The sequence below is a fragment of the Nelusetta ayraudi genome, unplaced genomic scaffold (genome assembly GCF_046127955.1).
Source record: "Nelusetta ayraudi isolate G7.1 ecotype Tasmania unplaced genomic scaffold, CSIRO-AGI_Nayr_v1 ptg000011l, whole genome shotgun sequence".
Classification (NCBI taxonomy): Eukaryota; Metazoa; Chordata; class Actinopteri; order Tetraodontiformes; family Monacanthidae; genus Nelusetta; species Nelusetta ayraudi.
This window is the reverse complement of record NW_027466061.1, coordinates 3,264,687-3,279,785: the sequence shown is the minus strand read 5'-3', so window position 1 is coordinate 3,279,785 and position 15,099 is coordinate 3,264,687. Positions and strand designations below refer to the sequence as shown.

Sequence of the window (15,099 nt, the reverse complement as noted above, 5' to 3'; positions counted from 1 at the left end):
GTGTTGGGAAGGGTGTTGATCTTGAATATCACACATACATATCTGCCGAGCAAGCATCCAAGGCGGACGCTCTCCCCATTCATGAGCAATATCACCTCAAGTCCGCCTCGTCTGCCACCAAGTTTCCCTGCAACACGCCGCTGTTTTTCTTCACTTCCCTCCCCCGTCTCAACTTCGCCCTCTCCGAGGTAGCATTAAACAAGTCAGACGTGTAGGAGTGGGGAGTTGTGTGCTTCCTCAACGCTGCTGAATCGATGGAGTTTCCACGGTAACAGGAAGGCTCGAACCAAAAATATATTCTATACAACATCTTAAATACCGCCCCCTAGAGTCTGTTTGCCAACCGGTGCATCTCCTCAGATACACTGATTTGAAGGCGCTTGCCAGAGCAGGGTGGGTGTTACTGCTGTCTGTTCGAGGCATTGTGACCACAAAGGGGAAGGAAAAAATATGAGCTGCAAAATGGTGTAGGAGTGCTTTCATGCATGGATTAGAATGTTGCCTTTAACCATGTGAGGAGCTCATTCATGTTTCAGGATTTGGAATTTGTGAAGCATTAAGCTGCTATGCCAAGGACAACGCAGAAGCTAAAGTTGATCCCATTGCCACAGCTCCTTTCCGTTTCACTTTGGCAGAAGAAAAAAGTCGCTCCATACTCAATGAGTGAACCACCGTGATGGTTTCTTAACTTCCATCCATATGTGCCGTAGCCTTCTCTCATCTAAACAGGCACACGTCTTGGCTAGATCTTGACTAGTTTGCTAGAGTTTGATGATCATCATTAGCAGTTTTCAAGTCATTTGTTGTGACCTTGACTTTGGCTTTAATGTTGTAGTGCATTTCCTGAGCTGATCCTTCTTTCACATCATTGGCTACTTTCCTGTAACCTCACGTGCCTAATTATTCATTTTATCAGCACACGTATGTTGCAGTTGCTTAATACAGAAAACTTACTAAAGATCAATGTGATTAAACTGATAAATTAATATACATTCTTCCTAATTAGCAATTGTGTAATGTTTGCTATCATTTTCAAATATATAAAGATAACTGTGCATTCTCCATAGGAAATGTGCATTGAATACAATGTCAAATTTGAAGTGTCGTCAGCTGTCTTCTTAAGGAATAGTTGGAGTACTGCTGGTTGTGCAACAGTGTGAGTGCGTGTGAGAGAGGATATAGGTGAAGGAAGGGGGTTTATACATCAAGCGGGGAAGCAAATCCATCTATATGATGCTCATCATGCTAGAAAAAAAACCCATGCCAAGTGCGCATTACTCTCAGGAGTATTGAAACCCAGTGTGAAGTCATACACTATGTTGACAGTGCCGGATATATTCAGCAACATGTTTTTAATCCCCGTCAATGCACCAGCGCATGCGTGTGCTGCACATTTGTCCTATTTCTCTCAGCTCTTCTTTTATTCCTCCGTTAATTCCTTTTTCTCAGGAGTTTCTTTGTTCGAACTCCACATTCAGACAGGAGACTCTTGTTTTCTTTTGCGCGTTTGCGATACCCCCCTCAATCCTTGTTATTTCAGTGTCGACTGCGAGCCGAGATGGAGCTTTGCATCAAGTGAAAGGTCTTTTTATGGATGTCAAACGCGGGAATTTCTTGCTCACGCGGGGTTACAATCCCACCGGTCCGTTATTCTACATATGCCTCAGCCGATGCCAGAGCTTCGTTTTCGCCATCCCTTTTTCAAAGCCTTTTAAGGACAGTTCTTCTGGGTTTCTTCATGTTCCTGCAAAGCTGTCATGTTGTTTGCTTGGTACTGTTCTCTGAGATCAGACAGGCAGGTAAGGGATCGTGTCGACAGTGTGTATGTTTGAAACGAGGAAACCTAAGAGTGACTGAATGCGACCTGTGGTGCTGTGCCTGAGTTTACGCGTTGTATTTTTAGCCCAGTTTCTCTTTGGAGTCGTGGCTCAACTGTGTAGGTGTAAAATTACCTAACAGCAACCCTTTTCTAATAATAAGTCACTTTGTAACCAACTCCCTTCCCTGGCATCATTATTGAAGATATACATTCTGATTATTTGTTTGTTTATATGTATCGATGGTCCAATCGTCGATTTCGACCTATTCACGTCAACCTTGGCATGTACAGAAGAAAGCCGAGCCAGCTGAGAGGCTCAGTCTTGGATCACTCACGACTGCAAGAGCTCCGTGGATTAGATTCTAGCAGAACAACAACTATTCTATTCTATTCTATTCTGTTCTGTTCTGTTCTATTCTATTCTATTCTATTCTGTTCTGTTCTGTTCTGGTCAGTCAGCAACTTTTGTTGCACCATGTGTGCAGTGAAATCAGGATTGAAGTTGAATTAAAAGCGGACATCATAATGTCATTTCTAAATGTTATTGTATGCTGGGGCAGTTATGGTTTTGTCCTTTTTATGAATTAACGTCTTGTTTTTGTAAATTTTTGTCATCTTTAAAACTGCAAACATATCTCTTTCTAACTCAACTTCAATACCTTGGACTATTTTCCTCACAATTCTTTAACTTTTCAAAAATGTACCACTTATGATGCGCTCTGCTTTGTCCCTATAATGCAATATCTTCAGCCGCATGCTTGATAATGTTATTTTGCAGTATTTCCAGTTTTCCAACATGGGACTAATAAAGGTTTATTCTATTCTTATTTAATTCTATTTGCACATGGATTTTATATAAGGAGGCCAAGAAGTGCAAAAGAAACTCACCAGATGTTTCATTGTATTTGATGATAAGCAAAGATTGTTATTGTCACGTTTAGGTGGCATTGCAGCTACTAACATAAGAGTGGCAGTGTTGGCTTTGGATTTGTCGTTTTATGTTTACACAGATTTTCATTCATTTCACGGTTTAACCTGCTTTGCCATAAGAGTGTTCTATGGGCATGAGTAGTTTCCTTCCAACCCATTTGTTATTATATTAGAGTTTCCCTGAACAGGCTTGAAAAGAACACAGACACACATCAGATCTAATTATCAATTTGACATTTGTACTAAAAAATAAGTTAATTTTGATGAATATTGTCCGGTGAACCAATACAGTTTGTTCATCCACTGTAACATTTTAGAGAGTTGCATATTATTTATTTTATGTGTGTGTGTGTGTGTGTGTGTGTGTATATATATGTATATATGTATATATGTATATATGTATATGTATATATATCTCTCTCTCTATATATATATATCTACATATATATGAGTATATTTATATGTATATATATATGTATATATATATATATATATGTATATTTATTTATATATGTATATATATATGTATATTTATTTATATATGTGTACATGTATATATATATATATATATATATATATATATATATATATATATGGATGTATATTTATTTGTATATATATATATATATACACACATATATACACATATATATACACACACATACATATTTATATATATATGTATATATATATATATATATATATATATACATATATATATATATACATATATATATATATATATATATACATATATATATATATGTATATATATATATATATATATATATATATATGTGTGTGTGTGTGTGTGTGTGTGTGTGTGTGTGTGTGTCTATATACATATATTAGAATAAGGATTGAGAAGTGCAAGCTCTGCTCTGCCTTTAATTCTAAATCACACATCTGCTGCTGCGTCCACTGCGGCCGAATGGTGGGCTTGTGTGCGTGTGTGTGTCACTGTGGAAAAAGTCCGTGCAACAGCACAGTCTGCTCAGCCTTTGGTTCCCTCTTGGCTGAACTCCCTACAGTGGGGCAGGGTGTGGGTGGGAGGGAACTCGCTTGCCGCAGTTACCGATGCAGCGATGGGAAAGCAATTCATTGCTGTTCCACTTACACACACGCACACACACACACGCGCAGACATACACACGCACAAGGTCCGGCACAATGAGTAGCCAGTCTGAGTGCTGCCAAAGAGCAGGCAGTAGTTTGATAAGAGCACTTCCCAGCTAGACAGGCAGCAAGTTGAATCTGCGCCCACCCACACATGCAAACGCACACGCACATGCACACAGAAGCAACCAACCAGGGTTCAGGCATGCAGAAGGACAAGGAAAAGATCACTGAGGTAAGAAAAGACCTACAACATTCCCAGTTCAGTATTTACAAGTGGTATGGGAGGGACTGAGAAAATCGAAAAATCTAGTGTGTGTGTGTGTGTGTGTGTGTGTGTGTGTGTGTGTGTGTGTTTGCAGTCAGCTATTCAGTTTTGGGTTTTAAGGAGATCAAACTCTGCAGCAGTGTCTGCTTGCTTCCAGATCTATCTGCCCCCCCCGCCCCCCTACCCCTCACCCCCCTCCCCACTGTGCTGTGGTTTCTTGCTCTCTCACTCTTACTGAGGTCTCTCCATAGTGGTTTTACCTTCAGAGCTTGAAGATGTCTGACTCTGAATCATTTGTGTATGTAAATGTGCTGAGATCTTTTCGGGGCCTTTCGTGAGCTGTGTTGCTTTTGTGATTTGGTATTTGGACTGGAAGGAGATTCTGGTGGTATGATAATGGCTTTGCAGTATTACAGTTTTTGCTGTATAATGTATTTTGAACTATCTTGGGCAGGGGGGGGGGGGACCTTGAATTGAAAACAATCTATTTTATTTGTAAACATATTTGAATCATTTAGTGAACATTTCTGTTAAATGATTATTAAAATTAGGTTGAATTAAAATAGTGTGGATTTTTGTTGCACATGTTGCACATGACCTGAGGGATTCCTGCACTTCCAGCAAATTCCAGTTTATATATACTACATTGAGCACAGTGGCAATATCAACCTCAAACTAAAAAAGATTTCATAAATGAAGGATAAAGGATTTCACTGCAACCACAATGCCATTAAACATCCAATCCAAAGAGGTTTTTTTGCTTTGTGCTTCTGTCTACCAATTTAAATGCAAATAGGACTGGTTGCATTGCAGGGTGGTGCTTCTCACAATGCAAACCAAATTTAGAATTGTAGAACGTTACACTTGGAGAGTAGAAGGAAATAGCCATTTTTCAGTTTTGAGGTAACTGAAAAGTCCATTGAATTTCCCCTATTTAACATTTGGTCTCTGTGCCGCTTGGGGAAAATTACTGCTGTCTATGCTCACTGCTGCAAAAAATAAACAAAAATGGTTTGACTACCCAGTGATTTTCCTAAATTCAAAATCAAGGGCTTCCCAGTCACTTCTAGAGGGCAACTTTGTGATGGGGAGACCAGGTGAGATGAAGCCTAACCATTATTCTGTCATCGGACATCTGAGTGTTCATGTAAACATCTTGACCATCGAGACATTTTCATTTTTGGTTTCTTAATGAATTTGGTACTTAAACTCTCAACACCTATGGTCTATGGTTAGCTTAGCAATCAGTCAGTCATCAGTGAGATGCCTAACAAGAGCTTTGGTCAGAACCTGCTTGTGAAGGGCAGCAGTAAAGAAGGGGACAGTCTCACCTCTTGTCCCAAAGTTTTTCATTCCTCACTGAGGCGTCTAATGCTGGATTGAGATGGAGCCCTGTGCGATTCTCTGCGCCTTGTTCACTGGCTTAAGCCAAAGTGTACTGCAGTTTCAAATGAGCAGTTGTTGCCGTGGCACAACCGACCTACAGACCTGGATTTTGTCAGTAGTATCACAAAACACTGTCTTTATGTTGGTCATTAAGACTCACTTTGCCCCCTTTTCCCTTTTTGCTTTGGGAACAACTGTTTGTTCTAATGGGAAAACATACTGACTCGACACATCCCAGGGCCTCCCTTTGTAAGGAGCAGTAAGGTGGCCTCCAGCCTATTCATCTCTCTCTCTCTCTCTCTCTCTCTCTCTCTCTCTCTCTCTCTCTCTCTCTCTCTCTCTCTCTCTCTCTCCCTCTCTCTCTCCCCCCCCCCCTCTCTCTCTCTCTCTCTTCCTCCTCCTATCTGGTCCTCCCCTTCTCTTGTCAGAATGCAGGTATTGTTCAGTGGGGGGAAACCCACTAGGTTTTGGACAGTGTACAAGGATGGTCAAAAGGTAGAAATGTGGCAGAGAGGGAGAGAAAGCCAATCCCCAGCGTCCTTTAGCTCTGTCTTCTTTCTCCAAACTCGGTTTGCAAAGCAAGGAATCTAATCTGAGCTACATTTTACTATGTAATGTATTGGTGCCATCAGGCGAAACATTGTTTTTGTTTTGTCCTTGTATGTGGGGGAAATGATTGAAACCTATTGCAGGAGATTTGTTCCTTTCTCAGAACAAGCAAATTCCAATTTACTCCTGGCTCCATATCACACTGCATATGAATCTGGTGTTGTGGTTAGTTGTCCTGCAGGCTTCTTGGAGAAATGAGTCCTTGTAGCCCAGAGTCCCTGGGCATTTAAGAGGGCTGCAAATGGAAATAATCAGTGTTACATTTCCATCTAGTGGAGGGAAAGTCTAATTTATTATTATTTTTTTTAAATCCTGCTACACTCAGTTTTGGTCAGTTCTCAGTTTTAAAAGCTGACCCTGCAGCTACCACAGCTGAGTTATGTTGTCTTTATCTTCGGCACCGCACAAGTACTCAGTGATTTGCAGGATTTTAATGATGTCTTTGCGGCTTTCCTGCAGGCTTGGGACGGATGAGTAGTCATGCAAGTGAGAGTGTACAACTTTGGCCTTTTTGTCATTGTAAAAATACTTGAAATCTTCAAGGTTGGACGTGTTGTGCTTTTAGAGACGGCTGGCATACTTACGTAAGAACCACTGGTTATTTGAGTGACAGTTCCCTTTCGATGGTCTCCAACCAGTCTGCCAATTCTGACCTCTGACATCAAGGAGGCATTTTCCTCCACAGAAGCAGTTTGTGAAATACTCGTTCCAGCTCGTCTGCCACCAACTACTATTCTATGTTCAAAATAACATAATTCCCCCTTTTTGTTCTTCATTTTGATGCTCACTTTGTGTATCAACCAGTTGTCTTTGCCACATTTAAATTTCCAAATGCACCAAGATTGGCTCTTTAGCTATTTGTGTTAAAAAGTGATATTTTACACAATAAAGTTGCCATTTATTGTATACTGAAATGTTGACATGTATTCTTGATTCATTTAGCAGCGACAGAAGTTGCTCAATTTCAATGTGCTCCAAATGTTTCTTGTGAGAGGAGAGTGATGGTGTCCAGTCTGGAGGCTCCACCTACATTATTTGGGGCGGGTGAACACTGTGTGTTTATAGACGTTGGTGCTTCTTGTAACACTAAGCTGTGTGTGTTTAAATAGGTGTTCAGTTCTCCTCTCAATAATAACATGTTGGATTTTATTAGTGAGTCTGTTTCTTACGGTGTGTGATGGATGCTTCTTGAATGAATTAGAGAACTTAGATGAAAGTGATTTCTGTACAGACTTGTCTCTGGCTGTGTCTCTTTCTTGGTTTTTATTTAAGAAAGTAGACTGCTCATTGGTTAAATTGCCTTCATTTGTGTTTCATTCTTCTGCTGCCCAGTACTGTTTTATATGTACACCTTTTTGACATAGTGGCCCAAGTTATATGTTTTTCAGAAGACTGAAAAAACCTGAACTATCATCCGCTTAAATTTTTTGTTTGTTTGTTTTTAACTTGAAAGTATGACTTGGGACATTATTTTAGCAGGATTACAATATGTGAAATTGTGACCCAAATGAAGCATCATAACATAAAACTGTGCCATATACTTCCACATTATCTAAAACATATTTCAGGTCATGGATGCCCCAGCAGAAAATGTAGTTATATCACACTCAGAGGGAGATAATGCTGCCCCAGCAGGATCTAAATTCTGAACGCATTAACCCACTGTGGTTTTGTCATTTTCACCTAGCATGCCTACATCAGTGCTTCACCTCAGGTTGTTATCTGTCGCCTGGGAGAAGTGCCAGAAGAAGACCATTGTGCCGTGTTTAGCCTCCGCATACTGTTGTCAGTCTCACACATGGTTGGCTGGATAATTTTGGCTCCAGTTTGTGCCATTCATGGAATGTATAGACTAATTATTACTTTAGGAACATTGTTAACAGTTCAGTTTCTGTGGCAGTGTTTGAGAACAAGTGCACATTGTAATCTGAATATCCAAACCTTGTCTTTTTAATGCTAAAGTTAAACATTTGCACCCTGCCTCACTGTGATTGTTTCCATTGCCCCACCTGTACCCTGCTGTCAAACCAAAACCATCTTTTAATTCTCAGAAATCACTGATGGCTTCTCTTTTATAAAAAAAAAAAAGGATTTCCCATCCTGTTACCCGAAGTGGGGAGAAGGGTTTGTGTACATACCATAAGTTGTGCAGTCACTTATTTGTCATTATAGCGTTGTTACTTGTCTTCCTCTTTATAATTTCTGAGACATTTACATTTAAAACAACTCCAGTCACCTGTATACCTCAGCCGTAGACTTAACCACCTTGTTGATATTGTAATACAATGTTTAAGGTTATTTATGGCCAATGATAATTTTAGCCCATGAAACTTTTTATTCTTTATTGTTAAACTAAATTGTTGTTCATCCGACCGGCTGGTCAAAGCTTCAAATTCAATTCAGTCATTCATTTAGAAGAATACAGTGTAACAGGTGTGAACATGTGATAAGAAGAATGTTCTTCTCATGTTCTCATTCAGCTGAGATTGTTTCAAACTTCCAGCTGGTTCATGAACTGAAAACTTTCAGTCGCCTGCAGCTTGAACTGCTCAGGTAAAACACTGACCAGCTGGGGGCGCTGCAGTACATCGAAACGCGGTGAACCATTTGGTTTGGTAAATTGCTTCACATTCATTGTTGCAACATAATCGGGGACAGATTTCCTATTTCTCCTCTTTTGTGTTTTTTTCCCCCCAGTGTTTACAACATTTGGGGGGCAAGTGATGGACATCCGTGGTAGCGAGTTAATCCCGCCACAGAAAGGACAGTTAATAGTTGGAACAGACGGAAAGGAGAGATAGAGACAGTTAGTGAGCGCGACTGGGTGGGTAGGGGGGTTGACTGTGTTCCTCTGCATGTGTGAGCAGAAGCCACTACGCAATCCCTTTCTCCCGTGAAGCGTGAATCCTCTTTGAAGCTCTCGCTCGCCGGGTACGACTTCAGCTGCTTGTCTTCCTCCACAGAATTTGCACGACAGCAAAGTCTATCCTTCCATCCTTCTTTTTTCCCCACTCTTTCTGGTCTCTGGAATGTCTCCCATAGTCAAAAGCCCGGATTGCACCCCGCTGCTGTGCCACTGCAAAGTTGCCTGCACCAACAACACTTTGTCGTTGATGTTTGGTTGCAAGGTAAGCTGCGCACCGCTTGCTTTGATTCACAGGAGTGCTGGGGGATGGAATATGTCTCACTTTGTGTCGCGGGAAAAGTTTACATCAGTGGCGATCATCCGGGGACCGTCTGGTGGTGTTGTCTGTAAGGTTTTCTGCTGAGATTGATTGCACAGATGTTGCTGCTCTGTAAAGCTGGCTGGAAGAAAAAAAGAAAAAAAGAAAAAAAAATAGTGACCTTTTCCGCATTAACAGTTTTTGTCTTTCCACTTGCATCCCGCAAAAAACGTAACGCTTTGGGTTGAAGCTTACTGGGGCTTAAAGTGTTCTGAGAAAAACAATATTCTTCTTCCTGTAAAATCACACCTCGGCACCTCAAATATTAGAGTAATGTCTCTGCCATCAGTGTAGTGTCCTTAATGTTGGTGTAGTTCTAATTCATGTCAAACATTCATTTTGAGCAGTTTCCCTCTGTTTTTTCCTATCTATCTATCTATCTATCTATCTATCATCTATCTATCCAGACATCTTTTTTATTTACTACAAGTATTTAATGAGCCACTTAAAGGCTTTTTCATAATATATGTTGCCATAAGTACAGGTTGAAAGTATGTTCCTTAAAATACGTCATTTTAAATCTTCAGTCTTTTCTGAACTACACCCACTTTTTGCAGAAACTGGCTTCAACTGTCTGACAGGGTAGCATGGATTTTTAAGGAAATGCAAGGAAAGCAGAGGGCAGGTGCTTTTTTCCTTTCTCGTAGCTCACATTCCCTTTTTCTGTCCGGAGGAATTAGGGTTGCAGGGAAGAATGGGGCATATACCCTATCTGTAGGTACATTAAGCTGCTGAATGAGGTCAGTGCACACAACCGCTAGGAGATTCCACACTAAATCCATGCTGAGGCTCCAAGTCTGCCCTCGGACATGCCACTCTACATTTCCATCTCATCTTGATTCTGTTATGTGGTTCCGTAGTGAACACGAGAGAGAGAAGGAATCCTCTCAGTGGGGCACGGCAACACCACACGTGAGTGACTACGCTTAACACACACACACACATACACACAGCTGAGCAGCCTTGCAGCTCCGGCCAGCTAGAAGCCCATGCATTGCTCAGAAGCGAGGGATCGTGCAGTATTATAGTGTTTTGCTTTGAAAGGAAGAGCATTTAAATGATGGTGATGTCGGAGAAGTAGTCAAGCTACAGATGGCTTATCAAAACATTAATTATATCAACACTTTATTATTGATTGATGTTATCATTAATTTGTGAGTCATCATTTTCTGTAGTCATAAAGCTGTAAATGCAGGGAATCTGATGCTTTTTACACTGTATTCCAGAGACAAAGATCGGTTGGGAAAATATTTGCATTGCTCAGGGGTCTGACACTGGCATCATTTTTTCACTGGATATCAGACAGACTGTGCAAATCCACATCAGCCACCCTTTCCATAGTTTGTGCTCAATGTATCACATGGCAATTTGAGACAGTCTGCACCAGGCAGCTGATGGTACAACAGCAGCTTTGTAGCTGGTTAACCCAGTATGTCCGGAGTGCAGGTATGATTAACTCTTTTTGCAACGAAAAGCCAGAACGCAACCTGAGATGTGTTTGAGGTCTACATGTGTAAAAGTACAGTTGCATCAACACAAATGGAATTAAGCATCTGGTTAAGTTGTACTTTTCTCTGAGGTTGAGACTTGGTTCTCTCTCTTCAGATGATAAAGCATTGTTCTATTTTTAATCCCTAATACTTATATTTTGCAAGTCATGCACTTTGGTTCTTTTTTTTTTCTTCCAGGTGCCCTGACTACATTATATGTCCCAGTTACCCAGTTACATATTGTCCACCATATGAACTATAGTGGTCAATGTTCTGATTAGAATTAGCCAAATCTGAAAGAAACAACCATTTAATGTCTAATTCCTCATTTGCAGCAATTTCTTCATGCACACAGACAAACCAACTGATCGCACACAATGCACAGGTCACTCCCCAAGCCACTCACTAAAATGCATAGGGAGGATAGTTCAATTGCTCATCAAACAACAATATTGTCATATTTAAATTACATATATACGTTTTATGGTGGCATGTCAAAATTAGTGTCAAATGCCCATCGTGATGCCGTCAATAGCCATATTTTTTACCCCACCTGTGCAGCTGTGTGACACCTCTAAGCACACCGTGACTTTAGCTTACCCCCTTGGGCCTTGACTGTTTGAACACAGCAGCTGACCTACAAGATGAATGAAATGCAGTATATTATTTTTGCCACCAGCCCCTCCGCACTTACTGAAAATTGCAAACCTGCAATGCGTAGAGTGACTAACGTGAGGTAGTTCCTCTTGGAGTAATTTTAGATGGTACAGAAAAAAAATAGCTCTCTGAGTGAAAGATGAATGATGTGTTTTTTCCCTCAATAGAAGGTTGCTGGCAGAGCACCAGCAAATAGTGCGGAACCACAATGCTGCCCCTTCTGTCAAATTGCTGTGATTTGCAAACAAGTTCAATTGTGGAATGTGTCTTGAAGTTGAAGGAAATGGTCTGCAGCCATCAAAGCTGTGTCAATTAAAAAATGATAAAATGTGTTTTATTTAACAAAGGACAATTTGTGCTTGTTTCAAATGTTTACTTTAAGCTGATAAGCTGTTGGTCGTGGCATTGGGTCCTTCTATCAGCAGCAAGACAGGTTTGGGTTGCATTTGATCAAATAGCATAGCAAACATCAAAGCAATGCTCTTTGAATGTTAATGTAATCAGTTTGAATACAATTGAAGTTTGAAGATTGACGTACTCTGATGTCTGTTTTAAAACCTATTGAGACCCCTGCATGGGGTTTTGGTTGTGACTATTAAACATAATTACTTAGTGAGAAGCTCCAGTTGCTTTTACAAGAGTGCTTCTGCAGTAAATCTTGTCCTGTAGTCACTAAGAGCTTCTTCCAGCAGGTCGTCACTGAGTTATTACGGTAATTGGGGACGAATTGTATTTAATGGAAGAGTAAATGTTAATGGCTGCATGCATTTCATTGTATTTTAGTGTGTGTGTGTGTGTGTGTGTGTGTGTGTGTGTGTGTGTGTGTGTGTGTGTGTGGGCAAGCTTTATCTTCTGAGATCCTAATTTACAGGACAATATAAATGAATAAATAATTTTAAAATATATGTCATGATTACTGCATTTCTATTTTCTATTTTTTTTTTTACATTTCACAGTCAGGTTTCCCAATTTTTCTTTGCACCATTGACCAAAATACCATCAGTTGAACCCGTCTACCTGCCTAATCTGTCCGCTTATTTAAGCTCGACCGCTGGTTTGATTTTTTTTATTTACAGCTGAGGGAGCTTCTGCAATCGTATCACAACAACATGTGTTGCTGCTCCTATAAAGTGCATTACATTCGCCCTCCTTCTCTCTACTTTGTCTCGCGAGCACATTTTCTCAGCCTTTATCTAGCGCGTTGTACGCCTTCCTCCTCTTCCTCCTCTTCCTCCTCCTCCTTCATCTCGCCACGTCTCTCCTTGTCCCCCTGTAGCATTAGTCACTATACATCAGCTCGCTCTCCAAGCCCTGCTTCATTAGATTCACGCTGGACTCATCGTGCATCAGCGCAATGACTTTGTTTAAGTGTGCAACAAAACTGCAAAGGTGGCACGGATGAGGCAGCGTGATGCAGCCAGTGAGTTGAGCCAGGCCCCCGACAACTGTGACAAACTCGTCATCTAGCCATCGCGACAGAACTTCGGGGCGACTTTGAAAACTGCAACGTAAATGCAGCAGATCAGCTCAGCAAACCGCAAAAAAAGTGCCAATCGGAAAACGCACGCGTAACTCTCGCTGGCCTTGCTTATCCGCATTGTAAATCCAGCAGCCAAACACTCAACTTGTGCTAATGAATCGGTCTCCTTCTAGTCGTAGCTGATGTTACATACTGGAACATCTGTTTTACTGTTATCAAGCGCTGTTGGTAATTTAATGACTCCCTCCATCATTAGTCTCTCACTCAAAGCAGTGTGATACGAGTGGATTTTACTCACTGCTCTAGCGGCTGACTCACAGCACGTTATAGGTCACTGGGCTTCTCTGGAGCTTTAGGTCAAATGGCCGTGAACTGGTACAGTAGTTCGGACTTTAGCTCTGAGCTTTTCATTTATTTCCATGCCTTGCACAATCGTTTCACCTCATTAGAGGAATGCTGCTCACCGCGTATCAGTTTATTGTAGCCCATAGTCGGGTCTAAAAATGGAAGAAAGAAAATGTTTTTCCCCTTCCGTGCTCATGAGATGGATACTGTTGAACATCCTGTAAGAGCGCACAAGCGCCACAAATGAGCAACAGAGAGAAAGAAAATAGGACATTTCTCATTGTTGTTGATATGAGGTGTTCTTTTAATTTTCTTTATGAAGTAAATCAATCAATCAATCAACTTTTATCTTTAACCAGAGGCTTATTGCACAATCAAAGAGAAAACCAACTGATCCCTCCAGAGCAAACATGAAGCGACAGTGGCTGGGAAAAATTTCCCATTTCCTCATTAAGTCTTTTTTTTTTTCTCCCCTCATTATTGCATTATTGTTTTTTTCTTGTTATTTCATGTTATTAGTTTTTACCTCATGGTGTGACAGTGATGGATTGTCGTGGACTACCTACCTCAGGGAGTGCAGCTACGAAGCAGCTTTGCAGGCTGAAAGAGGTTCAGGGTTGCCAGAGGGTGGAATTACCAAACTGATAAAAAAAAAAAAAAAAAGTGCCATATTCCTGAAATCCGTGATACTTATTTATCATACAGTTTGATTTTTTTTGCCACACAGAAAGGCTGTCAGCCTCATCACAATGCACACAGAGCCTCTCTGATTGTGGTTCTCTTTTCCCCATGATCAAATATGCAGAATTAAAAAATCTGATCACACGCATGACAAGAAAAACAATTGGATTATTATGAGGAAAAAAACTTAATGATAATTATACCGAGAAGAGCAATCACATAAAAGCTAGTAAAACTGTCTCGAAAGAGTTCAGATATTCCCCCAATACGACCTCGCACAGTGGTAGTAGTGCTGCACTGAGATGCAACAATGTGGGACTCCAATTTACTCTCAAAGGCTAAATGACCGTGGCCCCTACTGCTGTGGACGTAGATAACATATAGGCATTTGAAAGCAGTGTTGGAAGATTCTCTAAAAATGTATTCGGTCAATCAAACAACTTTTCTTATGAAGCACTAAATCACATCCAGAGACATCTCAAAGTGATGAAAAGGGGCAAGCAAGGGGGACATAGAGATCTACAAAATCTACAAAATGATTATTATATAGGCATAGATACATATTTAAATGGAAAGCGTAACTATTAAAGTTCCAAAAGTTTGTGCAACCATGGCACATGGTCTGCCGCTGATCTCAGTCCTGAGCCTTGAACCCATCTGCTGAGGTGGAGTCTTGGCAAAAGGACTTTTTGGAATGGCTTCACTTCACTGGCTTCTGGAGCCTCGCTGCCCACCTGCCAGGGGAAACACACAGGCTGCGGCAGAGTCTGGCAGGTTCTTGTAATTGCAGCAATATTGTGTCAAAAAACAGACAACAGAGAGAGAAAAAAAGCTCCCTCAGCTCTAAATTTATTTATATTTAAGAACTTTTCATCTATTTTACGTTGTGATACCAGCGGAACTGAAAAAAATGAAAGGAAGACTAATGATAAGTAATACATCAGATATGCTTTCCTTAATCCATTTCTAATGGATGAAGCCTTGGCCTGGAGGAGAGGTCATCAGGTGGACTCCAACCTTCATTGAGTATTTCGTCCCTCAACCACAACACTCTCTAGTTGGCGAGTCGGCAGTGACTGGCCAGGTCACTACCC

At 40.8% G+C, this 15,099-nt stretch overlaps 1 protein-coding gene across 19 annotated transcripts in view; it reads left to right on the top strand.

The window, feature by feature from the left end:
* dlg2 (discs, large homolog 2 (Drosophila)) overlaps positions 1 to 15,099 on the top strand; it is a 122,344-nt gene that overhangs the window by 32,708 nt on the left and 74,537 nt on the right. The window contains exon 1 of one of the 19 annotated variants that reach the window (XM_076020053.1): positions 8,978 to 9,256. The exons of the other annotated variants lie outside the window; for them this stretch is intronic. Coding sequence (XP_075876168.1) covers positions 9,158 to 9,256 — 99 coding nt within the window. The 5' untranslated portion in view covers positions 8,978 to 9,157. Of the gene's footprint in view, positions 1 to 8,977; positions 9,257 to 15,099 lie in introns of those variants that run through there. 19 annotated transcript variants of the gene reach the window in all.